The sequence below is a fragment of the Mustelus asterias genome, chromosome 1 (genome assembly GCF_964213995.1).
Source record: "Mustelus asterias chromosome 1, sMusAst1.hap1.1, whole genome shotgun sequence".
Taxonomy (NCBI): domain Eukaryota; kingdom Metazoa; phylum Chordata; class Chondrichthyes; order Carcharhiniformes; family Triakidae; genus Mustelus; species Mustelus asterias.
In genome coordinates, this window is record NC_135801.1 from 40,520,521 (window position 1) to 40,543,786 (window position 23,266).

Consider the following 23,266-nt stretch of genomic DNA (forward strand, 5'->3'; position numbering starts at 1 on the left):
TTTGTGGCAGGTAGGTCGTGCCTTACTAACCTTATTGAGTTTTTTGAGAAAGTGACCAAGGAGGTGGATGGGGGCAAGGCAGTGGACGTGGTATATATGGATTTTAGTAAGGCGTTTGATAAGGTTCACCATGGTAGGCTTCTGCAGAAAATGCAGATGTATGGGATTGGGGGTGATCTAGGAAATTGGATCAGGAATTGGCTAGCGGATAGGAAACAGAGGGTGGTGGTTGATAGTAAATATTCATCATGGAGTGCGGTTACAAGTGGTGTACCTCAGGGATCTGTTTTGGGGCCACTGCTGTTTGTAATATTTATTAATGATCTGGATGAGGGTATAGTTGGGTGGATTAGCAAATTTGCTGATGACACCAAAGTCGGTGGTGTGGTAGACAGTGAGGAAGGGTGTCGTAGTTTGCAGGAAGACTTAGACAGGTTGCAAAGTTGGGCCGAGAGGTGGCGGATGGAGTTTAATGCGGAGAAGTGTGAGGTAATTCACTTTGGTAGGAATAACAGATGTGTTGAGTATAGGGCTAACGGGAGGACTTTGAATAGTGTGGAGGAGCAGAGGGATCTAGGTGTATGTGTGCATAGATCCCTGAAAGTTGGGAATCAAGTAGATAAGGTTGTTAAGAAGGCATATGGTGTCTTGGCGTTTATTGGTAGGGGGATTGAATTTAGGAGTCGTAGCGTTATGTTGCAACTGTACACAACTCTGGTGCGGCCGCACTTGGAGTACTGTGTGCAGTTCTGGTCCCCACATTACAGGAAGGATGTGGAGGCTTTGGAGAGGGTGCAGAGGAGGTTTACCAGGATGTTGCCTGGTATGGAGGGGAGATCCTATGAGGAGAGGCTGAGGGATTTGGGATTGTTTTCGCTGGAAAGGCGGCGGCTAAGAGGGGATCTTATTGAAACATATAAGATGATTAGAGGTTTAGATAGGGTGGATAGTGATAGCCTTTTTCCTCTGATGGAGAAATCCAGCACGAGGGGGCATGGCTTTAAATTGAGGGGGGGTAGTTATAGAACCGATGTCAGGGGTAGGTTCTTTACCCAGAGGGTGGTGAGGGATTGGAATGCCCTGCCAGCATCAGTAGTAAATGCGCCTAGTTTGGGGGCGTTTAAGAGATCCGTAGATAGGTTCATGGACGAAAAGAAATTGGTTTAGGTTGGAGGGTCACAGTTTTTTTTTAACTGGTCGGTGCAACATCGTGGGCCGAAGGGCCTGTTCTGCGCTGTAATGTTCTATGTTCTATGTTCTATGTTAATGTGAGGGGTCATGATAACTTAGAAATTTATTTGTGATCGTGTGCCTTTTCCTTCTTCCCAATATATATGTTTAGATATTGCTCGAGAAGACTTGTTCACATTGGATTTCCTTTTCATAGCAAATAAAAAGGGGCGTCAACATTATGAGCATGCTTGGGATTTCCTGATGTATTTGGGAGGTTCCGCAGCCCTGATCTAGGCTAACTCTTCAGAGCTATACAGGAGCTGTCCTGTCTTGTACATGTGCCATCATATGAATGGGATGCTAAAACGAAACCCAGTTCAGGTGGCGCTTCTCCAAAGATCAGGGACCTTTCATCCTGCTCTTGCTCACATTCAACCCTCAAGCAACATCAAGTGTAAAATAACCTGGTCATTCATTTAATTGTTGTGTATGGAATTTGCTGTGCTCAATAATGACTGCCTTCTTTCCTTTCAAAAAACTGTGACTGAGCTTCAACCATACTTCATTGGCTATGGAATTCTCTCTCTCTGGGAAATTCCAACATACATCATGTACAATTCCTCCAGGGAGAGATGTTTTAAAAACTTGATGCTTGAAGTACATTAAATAAGCATGATTTTATTGAGAATACAAAAGGATAGGGCTTAACAGTGAATGCATTTCTAAAATTGTACTTGTAACCTGTCTGTTACAAAATAATCTTCACAAATAAAATGCAGATATATTACACACATCACTGAACCAGGCATCACACAATTCTAGTGTAATTCACCAAAATGTTAAAAATATGGAAAAATAATTGGTCTACAAAAAGTAACATTTTGTTAATGTTAAAAGATCGTATAATCTTTTTTAGATACTGGATTTTTATTTATAAAAGGGTAAAGAGGCTGCAGTAAAATGTGTAAAAACAATGTCCTCTAGGGAAAGAAATCTGCCATCCTTACCCAGGCTGACTTGCATGTGAACAGACCCACAGAATTGTGGATGACTCTTAACCTCCCTCTTGACATGGCCTAGCAAGCCACTAGGTTCAAGGATATTTGGGGATGGGTGATGCATGCTGGCTAAGATCAAGTATAGGATCAAGCGTGACAGCAGGTGCAATGTTTGTTCTTTTCAGCTTGGATCTGGTGTGTATCTTTTGTGGAGACCATGAATTGGATTCAGTTTGAATTTGAATTGGTTTTTGGAGCTAGCAAGGAGGTGGATTTGGGGCTTGCCCTGTCCACTGGCTTTCTAACTCTGAGAAAGGAATCTTTTTTTTCCCAAATTGGGGATGGGCAACAAATGCTGGCTTTGCCAGCGACAGCCACATCCCATGAAAGAATAAATAAAAAGTGGTCATCAAAATATTTACATATTCAACATTTCTAATAAATTCACTTACCTCAGCTGGTGTTCCCTCAAATTAGACAATGCTTCCATTCCATGAAGGTAAGAATAAACAATTTCCAAATCCTGCAAAGTTAAAAATTATTTATTAGCTATTATTGTCAATATTCAGTTTCAGCTAATTATGAAAGGGATCAAATCTTTGTCACATTTTTTCATAAAGCTTTGAAATGAAAAGCTCACATTTTAATAGATATAAGACATTGCCATTTGGTCATTTTGGGTTGCCCACAAGCCTAAATTTCCATTACATCTCTCGAAAACCTGCTATTTCCACAAAGCAATAAAATTCCCTTTTGAATCCATTCATGCTGTCGGCTTTCACATTGCTCCTTGGTAACCATTCTATGTTTATTTCCTTTTGTACAAAATAATTTTGTCCGAATACCCACTTCAATCGTTTTTTTAAATAATCGCAAAATTTTGAATACCTTGGTATAATATTTATGAAATATCTTCAGAAATCACCTTCATAATTGGAAAAATTCTCCTTGATGGAATTTAATTTAGATAAATGCGAGGTGATGCATTTTGGTAGATTGAACGAGGGCAAAACTTACTCAGTTAATGGTAGGGCATTGGGGAGAGTTACAGAACAAAGAGATCTAGGGATACAGGTTCATAGCTCCTGAAAGTGGAGTCACAGGTGGACAGTGGTGAAGAAGGCATTCGGCATGCTTGACTTCATTGGTTAGAACACCGAATACAGGAGTTGGGACATCTTGTTAGAGTTGTACAAGACATTGGTAAGGCCACACTTGGAATACTGTGTGCAGTTCTGGTCATCCTATTATAGAAAGGATATTATTAAACTAGAAAGAGTGCAGAAGAGATTTACTAGGATGCTCCTGGGATTTGATGGATTGAGTTATAAGGAGAGGCTGGATAGACTGGGGTTTTTTTTCTCTGGAGCATAGGAGGCTGAGGGATGATCTTATAGAGGTCTATTAAAATAATAAGGGGTATCGATCAGCTCGATAGTCAATATCTTTTCCCAAAGGTAGGGGAGTCTCAAACTAGAGGGCATAGGTTTAAAGTGAGAGGGGATAGACATAAAAGGGTCCAGAGGGGTAATTTTTTCACAGAGGATGGAGTGTGTCTGGAACAAGCTGCCAGAGGCAGTAGTAGAGGCGGGTACAATTTTGTCTTTTAAAAAGCGTTTAGAGTTACATGGCCAAGATGGGTATAGAGGGATATGGGCCAAATGCTGGCAATTGGGACTAGCTTAGAATTTTTTTTAAAAGGGTGGCATGGACAAGTTGGGCCGAAGGGCCTGTTTCCATGTTGTAAATCCTCCTCCTCTCTCTATGGTCACCTTGAAGTTTCTCTTTTCGCAATGAGAGAAGCAACTTCATTAACCTTGGTTCAGATATTATGTTTCAAATACACTGTTCTATCATCTTTAATTACTTATACTTTCTCCTTTCAAACACAGCAATATTCTTCTAACTGAATTAGACCATACATAAAAAGATACTAAGAAATTGGAGAGATGGAGACTTGGGTGGAGAGATGGCAGATGGAGTTTAATCCGGACAAATGTGAGGTAATGCAGTTTGGAAGGTCTAATACAGATTGGGCGGCATGGTAGCACAGTGGTTAGCACTGCTGCTTCACAGCTCCAGGGACCTGGGTTCGATTCCCGGCTTGGGTCACTGTCTGTGTGGAGTTTGCACATTCTCCTCGCGTCTGCATGGGTTTCCTCCGGATGCTCCGGTTTCCTCCCACAGTCCAAAGATGTGCGGGTTAGGTTGATTGGCCATGCTAAAATTGCCCCTTAGTGTCCTGAGATGTGTAGGTTAGAGGGATTAGCGGGTAAAATATGTAGGGATATGGGCGTAGGGCCTGGGTGGGATTGTGGTCGGTGCAGACTCGATGGGCCGAATGGCCTCCTTCTGCACTGTAGGGTTTCTATGATTTCTATGAGATAGGAAATATACAGTAAATGGCAGAACCTTTAAGAGTATTAACAGGCAAAGGGATCTGGGTGTACAGGTACACAGGTCACTGAAAGTGGCAATGAAGGTGGAGAAGGTAGTCAAGAAGGCATACGGGTATTGAGTTTAAAAATTGGCAAGTCATGTTGCAGCTTTATAGAACCTTAGTTAGGCCGCACTTGGAATATAGTGTTCAATTCTGGTCGCCACACTACCAGAAGGATGTGAAGGCTTTGGAGAGGGTACAGAAAAGATTTACCAGGATGTTGCCTGGTATGGAGGGCATTAGCTTTGAGGAGAGGTTGGACAAACTTGGTTTGTTCTCACTGGAGCGACGGAGATTGAGGGGAGACCTGATAGAAGTCTACAAGATTATGAGAGGCATGGACAGAGTGGATAGTCAGAAATATTTTCCTAGGGTGGAAGTGTCAATTACTAGGGGGCATAGGTTTAAGGTGCAAGGTTTAAAAGAGATGTACGAGGCAGATTTTTACAGAAAGTGGTGGGTGCCTGGAACTCGTTGCCGGGGAAGGTAGTGGAAGCAGATACGGTAGTGACTTTTGAGGGGAGTCTTGACAAGTACATGAATGAGATGGGAATAGAGGTATATGGCCCCTGGAAGGGTAGGGGGTTTTAGTTAAGTCGGGCAGCATGGTCGGTGCAGGCTTGGAGGGCCGAAGGGCCTGTTCCTGTTCTGTAATTTTCTTTGTTCTTTGGTGATGCTATACCTATTAGGAAAGGATGAATAGCCTGGGTCTCTGAAAAGAGAATGCTGGGGGGGTGACTTAACAGAGGTCATTAAAATTATGAAAGTCTTTGAAAGAAGACAGTTAGAAAAATAAGACATGCTTTGCACCAAATTTACATTCCAAAAAGCCAGCAAAATGATCCAGCCCATTAACAAGAGAAGTTGAGGATTCTGTTAGATCAAAGGGAGAAGCATATAATGTCAAAAAGAAGTAGTAAGCCTGAGGTTTAGGAGCATTTAAAAATTCTGCAAAGAAACACCAAGAAATCGATAGAGTATCAAGAATATGAAAGTAAATTAGCAAGGAACATAAAAATGGGCTATAAAAGCTTCAATTGGAATGTAAATATGAAATGGTTAAAGACAAATGTGGGCCCATCACAAGCATAGAATGGAGAATGTATAATGGGTAATAAGGAAATGGCAGAGAAACTAAACAAATACTTTGTGCCTGCCTTCATAGAGAAGGATACAAAAAATCTTGAAATATTTGGGAGTCAAGGAACTGGGGAGATTAATGATCGGAATGAAATTAGCATTAACAAAAATAAATCCCCGGACCTGACAATCTACCTCCCAGTTTTGAAAGAAGTGGCTGTTGAGATAGTGGATGGATTGTTGATCACCTTTCAAAATTCTATAGATTCTGGAACAGTGCCTGCCGATTAGAAGGTTGCAAATTTAAGAAAGCAGGGAGAGAGAAAACAGGCAATTACAGAGCTGTTAGCCAGACATCAGTCATAGGGGAAATGCTAGAATCTAATTATAAAGGATATGATAATAGGACATTTAGAAAACAGTGGCAGGATTGGGCAGAGTCAACATAGATTTAAGAAAAAGAAATCATGTTTTGATTTCCTCGGAGTATTTTGAATATGTTACCAGTAGAATAGATAAGGGAGAACGAGTGAAAATGTGCATCTGGATTTTCAAAGGCTTTCAATAAGGTCCCACACAGGAGGCTAGTAAGAAAAAACAGAACTCATGGGATTGGGGGAAAATATACATGGCATGGGGATTGGTCAATAGACAGAAAGTAGAGGATAAACAGATCATTCTCTCAGATTGGTGGCTGTGACTAGTGGAGCCCCACAAGGATCAGTGCTTGGTCCCAGCTATTCCCATGATACCAATGTACCAAACTATACCAATGATTTGGATATGGGGCTCAAATGTAATATTTCCAAGTTTGCTGATGACAATAAACTTGGTGGGAATGCGAGTTGCAAGAAAGATGCAAAGAGGTTTCAAGGAGATTTAGACAAGTGAGTGGGCAAGAATATAACAGACGGAATATCATGTTGAAAAATGCGAAGTTATCCACTTTGACAGGAAAAACAGAAATGCAGAGTATTTCTTAACAGGAAGAGATGAGACGTGTTGATGTCCAAAAGGACCAAGATATTCTTGTTCATAAGTCACTGAAAGCCAAGATACAGGTCCAACAAACATATGAGGGAGACAGGAGTACAGGGTAGTGCTGATAGAGATTTAGATGATGAAGAATGGAAGGAGCCAGCATGATCACTGTACAGCAGTGAAAGGGCTTTTGTAAGACGAACCTATAGTCTACAATTTATATAGGCTTCAACCACTTCAGTAACACTATCCAATTTCTGATTTGTATTCAACACTGTACCTCATTTGTCTTTTTCACTATAGCTTTACATTCAGTTGATAAGTTTTCAATAATTCCCAAATCTCTTTTCTGATCAGTGTTTACACAACTCCTCCATTCAACAGCTCCTTTATTTTGTTCCCATGCTTCCGATTTGATATTTGTTACCAACTGACCTAGTTTAATGAAACATCAAAATACTGAATTCAATTGAAATGTTCTGTATTATTTTCTCTCCCTCCAGTTTTAGTAACTTCTGGAAAAACCAGAAATCTTACTTTCAATAACCTCACCCAAGAAAAAGTTGAAACATTTTCCTTGATATGCTTTTTAATGATTATACATCTATTATCTTTCAATCATTCTATTCTATCCATGATGCTTTACCATAATCTCCAAAGCTGAACACTTTACTTTTTGAAAATTAAAGTATTTAACCTTCACAATATCTCCTTAGCCCACTACAGATGATTTATTAAGTAGAAATCCTCTACCGCTTCCGTACCAGTTGTTCACTATCCATCATCAAGTTGTAATCTCCTCAGTTTTCTGTAGCATCACAGTTTTAAAACTACAAAAAGGATGCTGTGTGTTCTATCAATCAAATTTTCTCACTGCTGAGCCCTGGCATCATGTACAGTCAAGTACAGTGGGAGAGATTCCTTGTTTAAAGGAAACATTGGCAGAAATACATTTAGTCCTCATAATGCATACACAATCATCAAATTCATCACCTGCACAAGGAAACAACCTGAAAAGCGTTTAAATTTTGCAGTTTTAACAACGGAAATCTGGGGGCAGCTGTCCGAGACAAGAGAAGAACTGTTGTGCAAACACAGCCTTTTATTCAGGATAGAAATTTTTTTCTGAAACAGAGGCCAAGACACACACACACACGACATTAGAACCTCCTGGCCTACAACATGAGCTTATTATTGCAAAGCTTGCAGTTGAATTCTAGGTCAAACATACTAAATGCCATCTTTATATGGTGAGCATAAAGTTAGATATGTTATTGTTACTTTGTTGTTAGTTTACCATACAGGAAATTGCACTGATGCATAAAGGCTGGTCAGAATTTATATGCTACATTTGTGAACTACTGCTTCAAAATTTTGAGTTGTTGAAGATTGAAGTGACAAGTACCTTAGCATTGTGAGAACTTCATGACAAGCAAAGTATATGTATTTAGCACAGGATATGAAACTTCTATTTCACTCCATGTTTCATGAAATTCCTGCATGAATAGCTTGGAGTTGAATTTGACAGAACCAAAATATCATTCACTCATTAAAAATCACTGTACAAATCAGCAAAATCACTGACTGAACAGTTTAATTTACAAATAACAGAAACTTGCATTTATATAGCACTTTCAACTTGGTAAAACATTCCAAAGCCAATCAGGAACATCGGGCAACAAAGGAACATTAGAAAAGAAAGATCTGCATTTATATAGCACTTTTCACAAGCATCAAACGTCTCAAAGAGTTTAACAGTCAAGAAAGCAGTAAAAAGTCTCACAATGCCAGGTTAAAGTCCAACAGGTTTATTTGGTAGCATGAGCTTTCAGAGCGCTGCTCCTTCATCAGGTGAGTGATGAAGGAGCAGTGCTCCGAAAGCTCGTGCTACCAAATGAACCTGTTGGACTTTAACCTGGTGTTGAGAGACTTTTTACTGTGCCTACCCCAATCCAATGCCGGCATCTCCACATCATGGCTACCAATCAAGAAATTACTTTGGAAGTTCAGTCAGCATTGTAATATAGGAAATGCAGCAACCAATTTGCACGGATAAACTTACACAAACAGTACTGTGATAATGACCAGGTAATCTGTTTTTCTAATGCTGACTGAGGGATATATATTGGCCAGATAGCAGAGTATAACTCCCCAGCTCTTCTTCAAAATACTGACATGGAATCTTTCACAAGTACCTAAGCAGGCAGATGGAGTCGGAAATGCTCCCAACTGGACCACAATTGACACGAGGACAGGGAAAATTATAGAATGGTTACAGCAGAGAAGTAATCTGTTTAGTCCATTGTGCCTATGTCAGATATCTGCAGGAACATCTTTGCTTTTGCACTTCTCCACATCATCCCTTTAGTCCTGCAAATCTTACACTGCTGATAATTATCTGATATTCTTTTAAAATTGAACATGGGCCGTAACTTCTAAGCTTCGGGTCAGTGTAACTTTGGGGGTGGGGGGGGGGGGGGGGGTTACCCCAAAGATGTGCTGGGGAACCACACACCCCCCGACACCCCCATACACGCGCACACATCCCACAAGTTTCCAGCTGAGGATTGCATGGAAATTGCCCAGGAAGTGCAAGCTTCCAATGGACAACTGCCCTGCACTGGAAGCCATCTGAAAATGCAATTTAAAATTGCAATATTCAGACACTTCCGATTGCATTACATCATCAGTTACTCAGAAAAAGTTGGAGGAGTTAAAAACTCTTCTTGCTTCTGGATAACTATTATACAGACCCACACAAATCCCCCCAGGGCTCCCCCATATCCCCTCCCTTGCAGGGACTCTCTCCAATACCTCTTTTTTATTATGGTGAGACCTCTTTTGATTTTGAACACCTCTATCAAATCTCTTTCAAAATTATCTCCAATGAGAAAAATCATAGCTTCTTCAATCTATCCTCATAACTGAAGTCTCCCATCCCTGGAACCATTCTTGTAAATCTTTTCTGCATCCTCTAATGTCTTGACATTCTTCCTAAAGTGTAGTGCCCAGAATTGGACACAATTATCTAGTTGGAACTGAACCAGTATATTATAGAGTTTTACCATAACCTCACTGCTTTTGTACTCATGTATCTATTTTTAAAGCCTTGGCTTCTGTAAGCCTTTTTAACTACTTTCTCAACCTGTTCCTGCCACTTACAAAGGTTTGTGCGCATATATGCCCATGTCCCCTCTATTCCTGCACCCTTTTGGAATTGCATCCCTTATTGTATTTTGCCTCTCATACATCCCAACAAAATGTATTTACGAACTTCTCTGCATTAAATTTCATCTACCACATATCTACCCCTTCCACCAGCCTCTCTATGCCCTTTCGAAGTTTATCACTATCTCACAGTTAAAAATACTTTGAGGTTTTATGTCAAGTGTAACTTTTGAAATTGTGCTGACTTTCCTTTTCCCACACCTCTCTGAGGTTTGACAAAGGGTCATCTGGACCCAAAACATCAGCCCTTTTCTCTCCTTACAGATGCTGCCAGATCTGCTGAGATTTTCCAGCATTTTCTCTTTTGCTCTCTGAACTTTCTATATTCAGCCTGATTCTCTCTTGTATTATTAACCAGACACCTATCTTACATGTCCTCTTTTTCAGCTTCATCTTACACACAATCTCTTTAATCTTGCATGCAATCTCTTTCATCATGCAGGGATCTCTGGCTCGGTTTGTCCCATCTTCCCCCTCATGCAAATGTGGCTCAATTGGACCTTAGCCATCTCCTCTTTAAAGGCAGCCATTATTCGATTAAGTTTTGCCTACCATTCACGGATTCCAATTTACCTGGGCCAAATTTGTTGTCACCCCATGACAATTGACCATTCTCCAATTAATTATTTTTACTCTGGATTGCTCTTTGTCCTAGTCCATAGCTCATCTAAACCTTATGATACTATAGTCACTGCCTTTTAAATATTGTTCAACTGAAACTTGATCTACTTGACCCACCTCATTCCCTGGAGCCAGATCCAGCAATGTCTTCTTTCTCATTGGACCCGAAGCATAGTGATCAAGAAAATACTTCCAAACACACTTCAGAAACTCTGTCCTTTGCACTGTAAGTATCCTAATGCAGACTGGGATAGCAAAAGTCCCTCATTATGGCTATTCTATAGTTGTTGCATCTCTGCAATTTTCTCTCTTTTTCTTCCCCATCTTTCCTGAACACCTTGTATCCAGATGACAAAAAGAGGTAGGGCCGTGAGGAGAGGAGTATTTTAAAAAGAGAACAAGTTGGAGATGGGGAAGAGAGAGAAAGTGGTTTAGGGTGGGAACTTAACAGTCGACAACCCTGGCAGTTGAGTGCACAGCTGCCATTGGTGGCAAAGGAAGTGGATGGTGCACAAGAAAGTTGCAGTTTCCAGATGGTTGCTTTGCTGGTCAAGATTACAAATAGAGGAAGGCTGAGGAAATGGAGGGATTTGAAAACATAAAATCAGTGCATTGGTGGACAAGAAACCAGTCAATGGAGGTCAGTGATCCCAGGAGTCATGAGTGAACAAGACTTGGTGCAAGTTACAATACAAACAGTGGCGTTTTGGGATGAACTTAAGTTTATGGTGGGTGAAAAATGGGAAAAGCAAATCCAATACCCCTCTGCTTTCACAACTCTACCCCCTCCCCACTGTAGCCTGATGGGTATTCATAAAGACACCAGCAAAGCCTAAAGGTAGAAAGGGCTAACTCTGTATCAAGCGTGGGAGCAGCAAAGAATAGGATGTGCAGCTATGGAATAAACAAGGGAATTGATTGGACAATGCCTGTTGCAATACCATTGAACAAGACAGTCATTGAAGACAGATCCCTGTGTGTCGTGTTCCTGAGGAGAATTCCAACCTTTGACAGAGGACCGACTCTGAGCATTCATGACCAAAAAGACAGTGATTAATTAGTTCCTGTCCTTGAAGTATGTGACTGGAAGCATGATCAGTGCCAGCAGAATCTCTATAATAGGAGGAGACAAAGAGACAGCAGCAGTGACTTGGCATTAACCACTGTAGAAGCAAGACCCTAAATCTGGGATTCAGAGACATTGAAACAAAACCCATCCCCGCAGGGAATCCGATCAGCTCACCTCACCGTGGTTAGTATCTTTAAGTTTAAATTGAGAGTTTGGATAATCTTTTGATATAAGAACATAAGAACATAAGAAATAGGAGCAGGAGTAGGCCATCTAGCCCCTCGAGCCTGCCCCGCCATTCAATAAGATCATGGCTGATCTGACGTGGATCAGTACCACTTACCCGCCTGATCCCCATAACCCTTAATTCCCTTACCGCTCAGGAATCCATCCATCCGCGCTTTAAACATATTCAGCGAGGTATCCTCCACCACCTCAGTGGGCAGAGAATTCCAGAGATTCACCACCCTCTGGGAGAAGAAGTTCCTCCTCAACTCTGTCTTAAACCGACCCCCCTTTATTTTGAGGCTGTGTCCTCTAGTTTTAACTTCCTTACTAAGTGGAAAGAATCTCTCCGCCTCCACCCTATCCAGCCCCCGCATTATCTTATAAGTCTCCATAAGATCCCCCCTCATCCTTCTAAACTCCAACGAGTACAAACCCAATCTCCTCAGCCTCTCCTCATAATCCAAACCCCTCATCTCCGGTATCAACCTGGTGAACCTTCTCTGCACTCCCTCCAATGCCAATATATCCTTCCTCATATAAGGGGACCAATACTGCACACAGTATTCCAGCTGCGGCCTCACCAATGCCCTGTACAGGTGCATCAAGACATCCCTGCTTTTATATTCTATCCCCCTCGCAATATAGGCCAACATCCCATTTGCCTTCTTGATCACCTGTTGTACCTGCAGACTGGGCTTTTGCGTCTCATGCACAAGGACCCCCAGGTCCCTTTGCACGGTAGCATGTTTTAATTTGTTTCCATTGAGATAGTAATCCCATTTGTTATTATTTCCTCCAAAGTGTATAACCTCGCATTTCTCAACGTTATACTCCATTTGCCATATCCTCGCCCACTCACTCAGCCTGTCCAAATCTCTCTGCAGATCTTCTCCGTCCTCCACACGATTCACTTTTCCACTTATCTTTGTGTCGTCTGCAAACTTCGTTACCCTACACTCCGTCCCCTCCTCCAGATCATCTATATAAATGGTAAACAGTTGCGGCCCGAGTACCGATCCCTGCGGCACGCCACTATTTACCTTCCTCCAACCAGAAAAACACCCATTTATTCCGACTCTTTGCTTCCTGTCGGATAGCCAGTCCCCAATCCACTTTAACACACTACCCCCAACTCCGTGTGCCCTTCTAAATATTTGTGTGTTTAGCAGAATATGTCAAAGGTTCATAAGTTTGGATACTTTGTGGAGTTGAGAGAGAGTTTGAGTGTCTTTGTTCACGACATCAGGTGATCCAAGTTTGAAGACAACACCACTCTTACAAATCCAACTGTAATGATTTTAATCAGGCAATTAAGGTTGGCCTACTTGAACATGAACTCCCTGATTAAGGGCCAAATTGATGGTCCAATCAGGAAGCCCCACACTCTGTACTTAAACAGGAGTGTCAGTTCCTCTGGCACTCCAGATGTAGACTGCATACAGAGAGCACTCTGTACAGTGTTGTTGGATCTTGTAAATAAAGGAATTTTGATGAAGGGACTTCTGCCTCTGAGGACTTATTACACCAACCCACATCTTCTTCTCTCAACTTTGCCCATCCTCTCACCATGGGCAATCGTGGGGAAACGTTTGGGAGACGCTGGTTATGTTGTTAAACCAGTTATGACAATTTAGGAAAATTAAAATTAATACTGGATAGTAAAAAGACCATTACTACAGAAAGTTCAACATTATCAGCAAACCAGAGTTTCTAGAACAAATATTTTCAGATCACGTCAATAAGAGGGTGTGAGGTATAGCATGCCCACTGGTTCTTGAATCATAACAGAAATAAAAATAATCTGAGACTAAAGTTGAATTTACATGCTTTCCTTAAGCATCTCATGATTACAAACATCTCAAATCAAATGTGGGATTTACTACATGCTTGTTTAGTGACTCCAACTCCAAAATACCCAATTTCTGATAGCCCTCTGCTCCTGGTCCATGGCTTCTGGCAGATTCTGTCTCTCTCTCTGCCCATTTCCAAGCTGTTTCAGTGTCAAGCAGAAACGACCTGTTTCAAAGCTGCTCCCTAGCTGGTTTACAAGTTTTGGTGAGAAAATACACAGATAACACAAAAAAGAGTAACTTCCCTGCATAATCCATTTCCATAACAACATGGCATACTTGCGAATTGCCAGATCGAAATGTAAACCAATGACCTCCAACTTTAAACCTATCCTTTGATCTGAAAAGTATTTGGATACTTAAGATTGTCGTCCCTTGTTTACCCATGGATTTCAAATCTTTCTTTGATCCAGGGCCCACAAACCCTTAAAAAGAGATAATTTTAGTCATTTTGTCTCCTCCATGACTCAGAAAGGGGTCACTCATTGTTTGGGTTTTTACACTTCCACCTCTGACCTTAATAAATAAGGTAAGAAGTCTCACAACACCAGGTTAAAGTCCAACAGGTTTATTTGGTTGCAAAAGCCACTAGCTTTCGGAGCGCTGCTCCTTCATCAGGGTATCTTCAACGCTGGCATCTCCACATCTTAATAAATAAGCACAGGTTATCCTTTGAATTGCAATTACTTCAGGTTGATTTACCAGCTTCCTAAAACAGGTGCTTCCATTATCTTACATTTTGAAACTTAAATCCTCACTAAAAATATAAATTATGTGAACTAAGAAATTTGACATTTTGCAAGAAGGGAAAGAGAAGGAAAGGCTTGCATTAAAACATTGCATTTCACAGCCTCAGGGCATCTCAACAGCCTTACAACCAATGAACCAACGACCTCTACTGACAAGAAGAGCGAGGACAGCAGATGTATGGGAACACCACCACCTCTCCAAGTTTCTCCCCAAGCCACACACCATATTGACTTGGAATTATATTGTTGTCCCCTCTCTGTCACTAAATCAAAATCATGGAACTCGCTCCCTTACAGCGCTGTGGATGAAACAATACCACATGGACTGCAGCGATTCAAGAAGGTAGCTCACCACCACCTTCTCAAGGGAAATTAGTGATAGACAGCAAATGCTGGCCGAGCCAATAATACCCATATCCTGTGAAATTATTTTAAAAATATCTTTCAAGTGTAGTCACTGTTGTATAAAATGCAGTAGCCAATTGGCGAACAACTAGCTCTTACAAACGAATCACACGAGAATGACCAGATAAATCTATTTTTGTGATGCAATATAAAATATTGACCAGAAGATTATGCCCTTGCTCTTCTTTGATTCTACAGCAAGACTAAGAGTGTAAAGATTTGATTTGAATCGAACTTTCTGTCAATTCACTGATCTCTTTAAGGTTTGCACTCAGCAAGGATTCTAACAGTGCACCCTCTGGAGGAGAGTTGTCACCAAAGCAACCTCTGAATTTCTGCATTATTCTGTGTTTATGCAGATTCCCAAAGTTGCTATCAGTTTCAGTGAGTAATGGTGGTAAATAGGTCATCAAATGTACTTAAACTGACCCTTAATATTAAGCACAAAACATCAAGATTAAAGTTTACAAAGAAATAAGCTTACTTAATGCTGCTCATTTAACAGTTTAATATTTAATAAACCTGCTTACATTTTTATAGCACGAGCCACAATGTGATCACCTACCAATGACAAGGAGATTATATCACGTTGCCAAATCTATTACAATTTACTGATGGGTTTATGCCAGACTGCTGCATTTTGCTATGTTTATCCGGATATTAAACCAGTCGCAGCAAATTCAAGAGCAACTTCCAAAGGAAGATAACCAATTAAAGCTTTCTTGTCTTTACCGAGCTTTAGTTTCAAGATAATTAGATCTGAATGAGTCAAAAATGTAGAATGATCTCGGACAAGATTTCCATTTTCATTCACATTCTCCAGTTTTTTCCATTTGTGCTCTTCAGGGAAACACACCAGAGATGACGCTTTTCTTTTACAACATTAGAATCTCATTGTCATTGTAATTTATTCTTGCAATGCCTCTGCATTGCAGTTACAGTAGTATATACAGAACTCAGGGGAAAAGCATATTTTCTGTCTTCTATCTCCTCCTAGTGACTCATGAAAAATAGACAGTGGCATTTTTCTTAGGTGAACGGTAGGCAAAGCTTTCAACACCATGCCACGAGACAGCCAAGATTTTTTTTTGACGATTCAGATAAATTGTAATCCTCTTTGGATTCTTATGTATGAAATTCGAATTTAGGACATTTCCTGCACATAGATTCAATTTTAATTTATAATCCCAGCTTTTCTGACTGCAATTCAAGTTTTAAATTCAAGCAATAACCAAGTTGGCTAAAAGATGAGGGTTTTGAAAAGACAACTAAAATGACTTTTTTAAATGGTCAAAACATTTGCACATTTAAATGCACTACACCCCTTGTCCTACAAATCGGATACCGCCAGGAGGTTAAAGTACTCTCACACTTGGTCAGCGTTGTTTTGAGTCTATTCCAATGTCACCTTATACTCCATGTTTAACTATGTGGCTTCCTCAAATTTTGTGGAAAAGAAACTGCCTGCTTGTACACAGTGGAGATGCAAGTACAACATCCTTGCTAAATAGCAAGACTAACACAAAACAATCATATTTACAATATATGGAGTCAGCAAGGAGGAGGTCATCAGAGTTGGCATGCATAAGAGGTTACCAGAGGTAGAAATACAAGGAAAGGAAATCAAAATCCCATAGAGTTAAGAGGACAGGTTAGCTATAATAAGACTCAAAGAGAGTCAAGTGGGGTGGGAAAATACTGATTTCAGTATTGTCCTCCATATTCTACATACTAGAGTCATAGAATCCTACAGTGCAGGAGACAGTCATTCGGCCCATCGAGTCTGCACCAACCACAATCCCACCCAGGCCCTTTTCCTCATAACCCCACGCATTTACCCTAGCTAGTTCCCCTGACACCAAGGGGCAATTTAGCATGGCCAATCCATCTAACCCGCACCGTGGGAGGAAACCGGAGCACCTGAGGAAACCCATGCAGACACAGGCAGAATGTGCAAACTCCACATTGACAGTGACCCAAGCCGGGAATTGAATCCAAGTCCCTGGCGCTGTATGGCAGCAGTGCTAACCACTGTGCCACCATGCCACCCATACTCTGACAGAAATAAACATTGTAATCCTAATTTCAACTGAAAAACATTTTCTTATTAAGGCTTCATGCACTACTGCCAGAGGAAGGAACATACTGCACATATAGCACTGTCAGCATCAAGGACATACAATTCCGGGATGTAAAAAAAAGACCTTTCAGCCTACTAAAGCTCATCCCTTTAGTACCTTAACACTAAAGCTAGAAGCTGCAACACAGAATAAAACATGCTGCTCTAATGTGCTTTATGCAAATATCTGAAGTCACAATCGACTACATGGGTGTGGTATTTCTACTTCCCAGAACAGCAAGAAAGAGATGAATTAGTTCCAGGGTATCCCAATCTGGGTTCCATAGCAAGGCTTCTGTGGTAGGGCTGGCTGACATATTAAATTTGAAAAATGCTATGATGCTGCTTGTACAATCAGAGGTTGGTTTCTCCCTGCATTGACTGTTCATAGGCAGTGAGAAGCCAGCCTCTGAACGGAAAGGAAATCCTCAAAGGTCTAGGCAAGAGCAATGTAGAGAGTGGATGGTGGAGCAAGGTGGAAGCAACCATAAGACCTGATGGGCCAAATTACCTCCTCCTGCACTGTAGAGATTCTATAGATTCTATGATAATCAAGCAGTACTACACAAGCGTAATGATGTTTAGCTTGGTTTTCACTCTGCGACATACCTCATTACAGTCTCAGTCCAAAGATGGATAGAGGAGTTGAACTCAAGAGACAAGAATGACTGCCCTCAACAGGGCAAATGGGCAGCACGGTGGCACAGTGGCTAGCACTGCTGCCTCACAGCTTCGATTCCTGGCTTGGATCAGTGTGTGTGGAGTTTGCATGTTCTCCGTGTCTGCATGGGTTTCCTCCGGGGGACTCCGGTTTCCTCCCACACTCCAAAGATGTGCGGGTTAGGTTGATTGGCCATGTTAAATTGCCCCTTAGTGTCAGGGAGACAAGCAGAGTAAATATGTGGGACGACGGGGATAGGGGCTGGGTGGGATTGTGGTCAGTGCAGACTCGACGGGCCAAATGGCGTCCTTCTGTATTGTAGGGATTCTATGATTAGCAACATTTAACATCAATAAGTTCTAGTAATATGGAACTGATTCTAATGAAAGGTCATAAACTTTTTCTCTCTCCACAGAAGTTTCAAGACCTGTTGTGTAATTCCAGAACTTTCCATTTATATTTCAGATCTCCAGTGTTTTGCTTTTTGATTCAAATGCTAGTTCTGTTAAACTGAGCAAATTTAAATGCTACATATGGTACTGACAACTGTTTCGTCCTCAGTTGCTTCATAATTCTCATGCTAGCAGATTTTGTGCCCTATTGTACCCTTTCAATAATTTGTCCTTTGCAGAATTGCATTTCATGGATGATTAACAGTTATCTTTTCTGTTCCATTTGTTACACCATTTTCATTACCCTATTTGACTTGAAGACCACACTTCGGGAAAGAAACAAAAGAAGAGAAAGAAAGTGTCTATTTTATGATGTTTTAAATAGAGCTCTGATACTGGCTGTTGTTCAGGTTTCAAAAGAGTCCATTGATTCTTAGTTATATTGGGCTAATAGTTGCATCGTTTGAAACTGCTGGTGTTCTTCTATGGGGAATGAGGTAATGTGATTCCCATTGCGAATGTTTGGAAGAGATTGATTTGAATGAACTATTAAGCTATAATGTGTGTTTACACTGAGCCCCAGTTTTTCATGTGTTTCTGTATATGCAGGTACACATCTATTACATGCAAAATAAAGCTCTTGTATTCTGAATCTCATTAAACTTCATCAAGTTATCTAATTTGAAACTAAAAATGACATGAAAACCCTTTACTTATCACCTTTGACATCCTTAGAACCTCCCTAAGTGCTTCAAAGCAAATCAGTTACTTCTAAAGTTCAATCAATGTCGTTGTGCAGACAAAAGCATCAAACAATTAGGACAAATTAGATTATATACAATGAGAGAAATTTGAACTTTTTGATGGTTGAGGAATAACCATTGTATAGGTTGCTGTTTAAATAAAACCATGGAATATTTTCACATCCAAATGTTCAGGCAGGCAATTTAACATCTCATCTGAAAGTCAGAGCTTTCAATTTATTGCATATCAGAAAGAGAAAAAGGGGCTTTTACAATGAATTGTTGAGCACGTTGGCTTATATATTGAGACAACATATTGAGATTTGCCTTTTTAACATTTGTCTCTTGTAAAGGGGCATTTTCCTTTTTTTTGTTGCATGTGTACATTCCTTGCATATGTGTATTATATCTTCCATTAAAACTAACTGATCTTTTGCAGTTCATATCTATAGCCATGGAAGGGACTGCCACTCAAGAATTGGCCTCAATCTCCACGCAGACAATTTTCAATACAGGAGTGACATACATTCCAGACAGTCTATCCCCTCCCAAGATGGAAGAATTCCTAGCTTCAGGTTTTGTTTTTACAGTGAGATGTGAAATTTCTTCTTATGTACTTCTCTTGGAAATTATAGCATATTGCTGAGTTCTGACTTCTTGTTTGATGCAAGTAGGAATTTTCAATATTTGGCCACTACTGAAAGGGTTCATTAAAATCTAAAGATAAGAAGATTGTTTCACTGAACAATGTGGATGGCAGTAGGATATAGCACTTTAATGCCAGTGTTAGTGTTTGGCAAGTGGTAAGAGGAACTTGAGAATGAAGAGAAAAGTGAGGGAGCAATTAATGATGAACAAATCTTCAGGACCTGATGGTTTCCATCTGAAGATATTAAAAGAAGAAACTTGCAAAATTTAGGAGGGTAGCTGGTTTGGCTACATCAGGCGGCAATTCTGACAAGTTTTTTTTAAACCAATGAGCACCATCAATTGTAATGTGGTTCAGGAGCTGTTTTTGAACCTCTATATTTCAAAATGCAACATTCCCATTACACAGAAAATAAGCTACCTAATTTCAGCTAAGCATTACTTTCTTGGAGACTATGGAGGAAAGTGGAAGTGGAGTTTGTGAAGGGATGCTAGAAATGTAGGTGTATTCAACAGAACTGAAGCAAGCAGTATACATAGCTGTTATGCTGAGAGTCATAGTCACAGCAGGTAAGTTGTAAATATTGACCGTCCATTGCAGTTTGAACCAATATTTACTTGGAACCAGGAAGAGAATGGCAGGGAGAGGATTTTTGAAAGGGGACCCAGGATTTAACAACCGAACACCTTTAAAATCCTTTTAACAGGTTTTCTGTCCAAGGGTTAGCCAAATTTGACTTCCAGAGGGGGGTTTTCAGAAGTGGCTTGAAGCTGAGAGAGACAGCAGTGTTTTCCCCCCTCTCTGGAGTTGGAGGTTCTGTTCTGTGTGTGGCTGTTTTTTGGAAGCTGCCAGAATTTAAATTTACCTCTCTGAAGTTTAGCTGTTTAGAGGATATAACCTTCTCCGAAAACTCTTACCTTGAATTTTTGTCCATGGGTATTACAAAGTGGATAAACCAGCATCACTTGAGCATACTTGTTTTGTGCCAACTAGATCTGAAGGATGTGTGTCTGTGGGATGTTGCTTTACCTTGGAACAACAGTTAGTCTTGTAATTGGTAAAAGTTATGCTAATTCTTTTTGCTATATTTTAACTGTGTTCTTAAATAAACCTTGTTTGATAAAAGCTTCTTAATGGGTCACTTGACTCATACTTGGAGTGAAACACTTTATGCTCACCGATGCAAACATCGTATGTAAAATTTTGGGTCTAGGCTAACTTCACTTTGACCTGGTATTAACAATAACATGGGTACAAAATTTTGCACCCCAAAGGACTTTGAAGTTCTTTTCTTGAAAATGTTTAGTTTTATTTAGTGGACAGGGATTTTTTTTTAAAAGCACATTGTTTCCTCACAGACAATGGTATTTCACTCAAAAATGTCTTTTTAGCTTTAAACAGAACCCCAGCTTTTTTGCTCCTTCCATGGGCATGCAAAACTGTTAATTATATGGGACACTGAATCACAGAATTGAGAAATCACCTTTAGCATAATGTCTTCATCAGCTCTCTGAATGAGCAATTCACTTAGTGCCATTCCACTGGCTTCTACACATAATCTTGAACATTTCAGGTAACTATCGAATGAATTCCCTTTTAAATATGTTGAACGAACCAGCTCCCTCACACTCTGCATTTCAGATCCTAACCACTTGCTACCTGAAAACTTCTTCTTCATGGCAACATTGCTTCTTTTGCCGATTACTTTAAATCTGTATTCTCTCGTTCCCAACTCTTTCAGAAATGGGAACAGTTTTCCTTACCTCCTCTTTCCAGACCCCTCATGATCTTGAATACTTTTCTTAAATCTCCTCTTAGCCTTCTCTTTTCCAAACACATTCCCAACTTCTCCTATCCATATTTTTAGCTGAAGTACCTCATCCCTGGAATCATTCTTGTTAATCTTTTCTGCACACTAATGCCTTCCCCAAGTGAGGCAACCAGAACTGGATGCAATACCAGACGTTCATTTTAGCTACATAGATTGAACCATATTTAACATACACTTGCCCTAACCACTTTCATTGAAAATGAATTTGAAAATAACTTCAAAACTGATGTCATCTTTCTCGATCACACTGCAGCATACATGGTCTGTCAAAATGTCAAGAGTCCTCCCTCATTGGGTTACTGACACCATCAAACAATTATTCCAAGGCAGACGGATCAGGGTGCACATGGGTGATGAGGCAAGCGCCTGCAGAAAACAGTTCAACGGCCTTCCCGGGGGATCTATTCTGGTTTCATCCCGTTTTAATCTCTATATCAACGATCTGCTTGTAACCCTGTCTCGGAATTTCATCTATGCCGATGATATCTGCTGTGCCTCTCAGACATGGACATTTTCTCGACTAGAGGCAACATAACAACAACATTGCAAAGCTGGTCAACTGCTGTTAGACTTCAGCCTCAAGTACATTCCACCTCCACAATACCAGTGCTAAGAGGGAACTCAACATCACCTTGAATGGCAAGGGACCAAATCACGAACAACATCCTGTTTATCTTAGTGTTACCATTGATCGAATATTGACATACAAAAAACATCTGAGCAAGACAGCAGCAAAGATCAAAACATGAAAAACTTCCTCAGTAAGCTTGCTAGCTGTTCATGGGCTGCAGATACTCCAACTTTAAGGACCTCAGCCCTTGCCATTGTCTACTCAACTACAGAATGCCAGGCACCAGTATGGTACAATTAACTCACTCCATAACGCTCTTGTAGATACCCAGCTCAACAAAATGATGCCTATCAACTCAAGTACCCTCTGAACAACTTAACTCTCCTGGCTCACAGTCCTGAGTAACATCCCATCCCCTCACTTAAGGAGGGAAATTGCAACAAGAAACTTCCTGGAGAAGGTCTATATCAACCCAAGCCTGCTGCTACACAAGGAACTTACCAATTCACCTGCTGCTCACCTTCCATCATGCCAACCTATTTGGCTAACACCACCGCGCCAATGAATAACAGCAGAGTCCCTGTGGCAACAGGAATGGAACTAAAATGCCATGATTAAAAAGCACCTCCTCATGATAGATCTCACAGCCTACCCATCCGGTTTCAATTTGCCATGCCAACACTGGGCACTCCTCAAGCATTTCTGCACTGGCTCTGGACTTTGTGCAGCAAACTGGCACAAGTGGGGCCTTGCAGGGAACCCGGAATGCAGCTGTGGTGCACCCCAATAATGACTCATGTCATTGATTACTGCCCAACCAAATTCAGCTGAGGCTTGGAGAGCTCCATTTAGCCACTACACAAGCTATTGCCTGACTTAGTGCTTGCTGTACATGCTAAAAAAAACGGAAATGCATGGAATTATGAATAGATGATGATTAATTTATTATACAGGTTGTTTTAAATAGGATGATTGTTAATCTTCAGGGTCATTCAACTTTGTTACGGCAATTGAAAAGATGTTGCTTCGGGTTACTGGAGAATGAGTTGGGTTTGTGTAGAAATTACTGTAAAATTATAACATTCACCCAGTATCTATTTCACGATAACATAAAAATATTTTCTTTTTAAGATCTGATGCAGGGTAATATACTCCTTAAAACCTATTTGGCTGCCCACAGAAATTCATGACCATCCTCCACACCTAAGTATTTACCTCCTGTTCCCTGTTTCTCTCTTATTGCAAGCGAGTGGTGCAAGTTACCGTAATGTTTGCTTTTTGTCAAATTGAATGCATTTGCTTTATCTGATCACCTTTCCTTTTATATTTCTTTAAGCAGAAAGCAACAACTATTACTTGCATTTACATAGTGCCATTAATGTAGCAAGATAACCCAAGCAAAATTTGACACATAAGGTAATATCAGGGCAGATAACCAAAAGCTTGGTCAAAAAGGCAAATTTCAAGGGCTGCACTGT

The 23,266-nt window shown here is 40.6% G+C and overlaps 1 protein-coding gene across 16 annotated transcripts in view; it reads right to left on the reverse strand.

Annotated features, from left to right (window-relative positions):
* Positions 1–23,266, reverse strand: part of rapgef2b (Rap guanine nucleotide exchange factor 2b) — a 446,795-nt gene that overhangs the window by 345,171 nt on the left and 78,358 nt on the right. For all 16 annotated transcript variants that reach the window (XM_078211679.1, XM_078211699.1, XM_078211662.1 and 13 more), the window contains exon 2: positions 2,624–2,694. In XM_078211679.1, the coding sequence (XP_078067805.1) occupies positions 2,624–2,694 (71 nt within the window). The remainder of the gene's footprint in view (positions 1–2,623; positions 2,695–23,266) is intronic.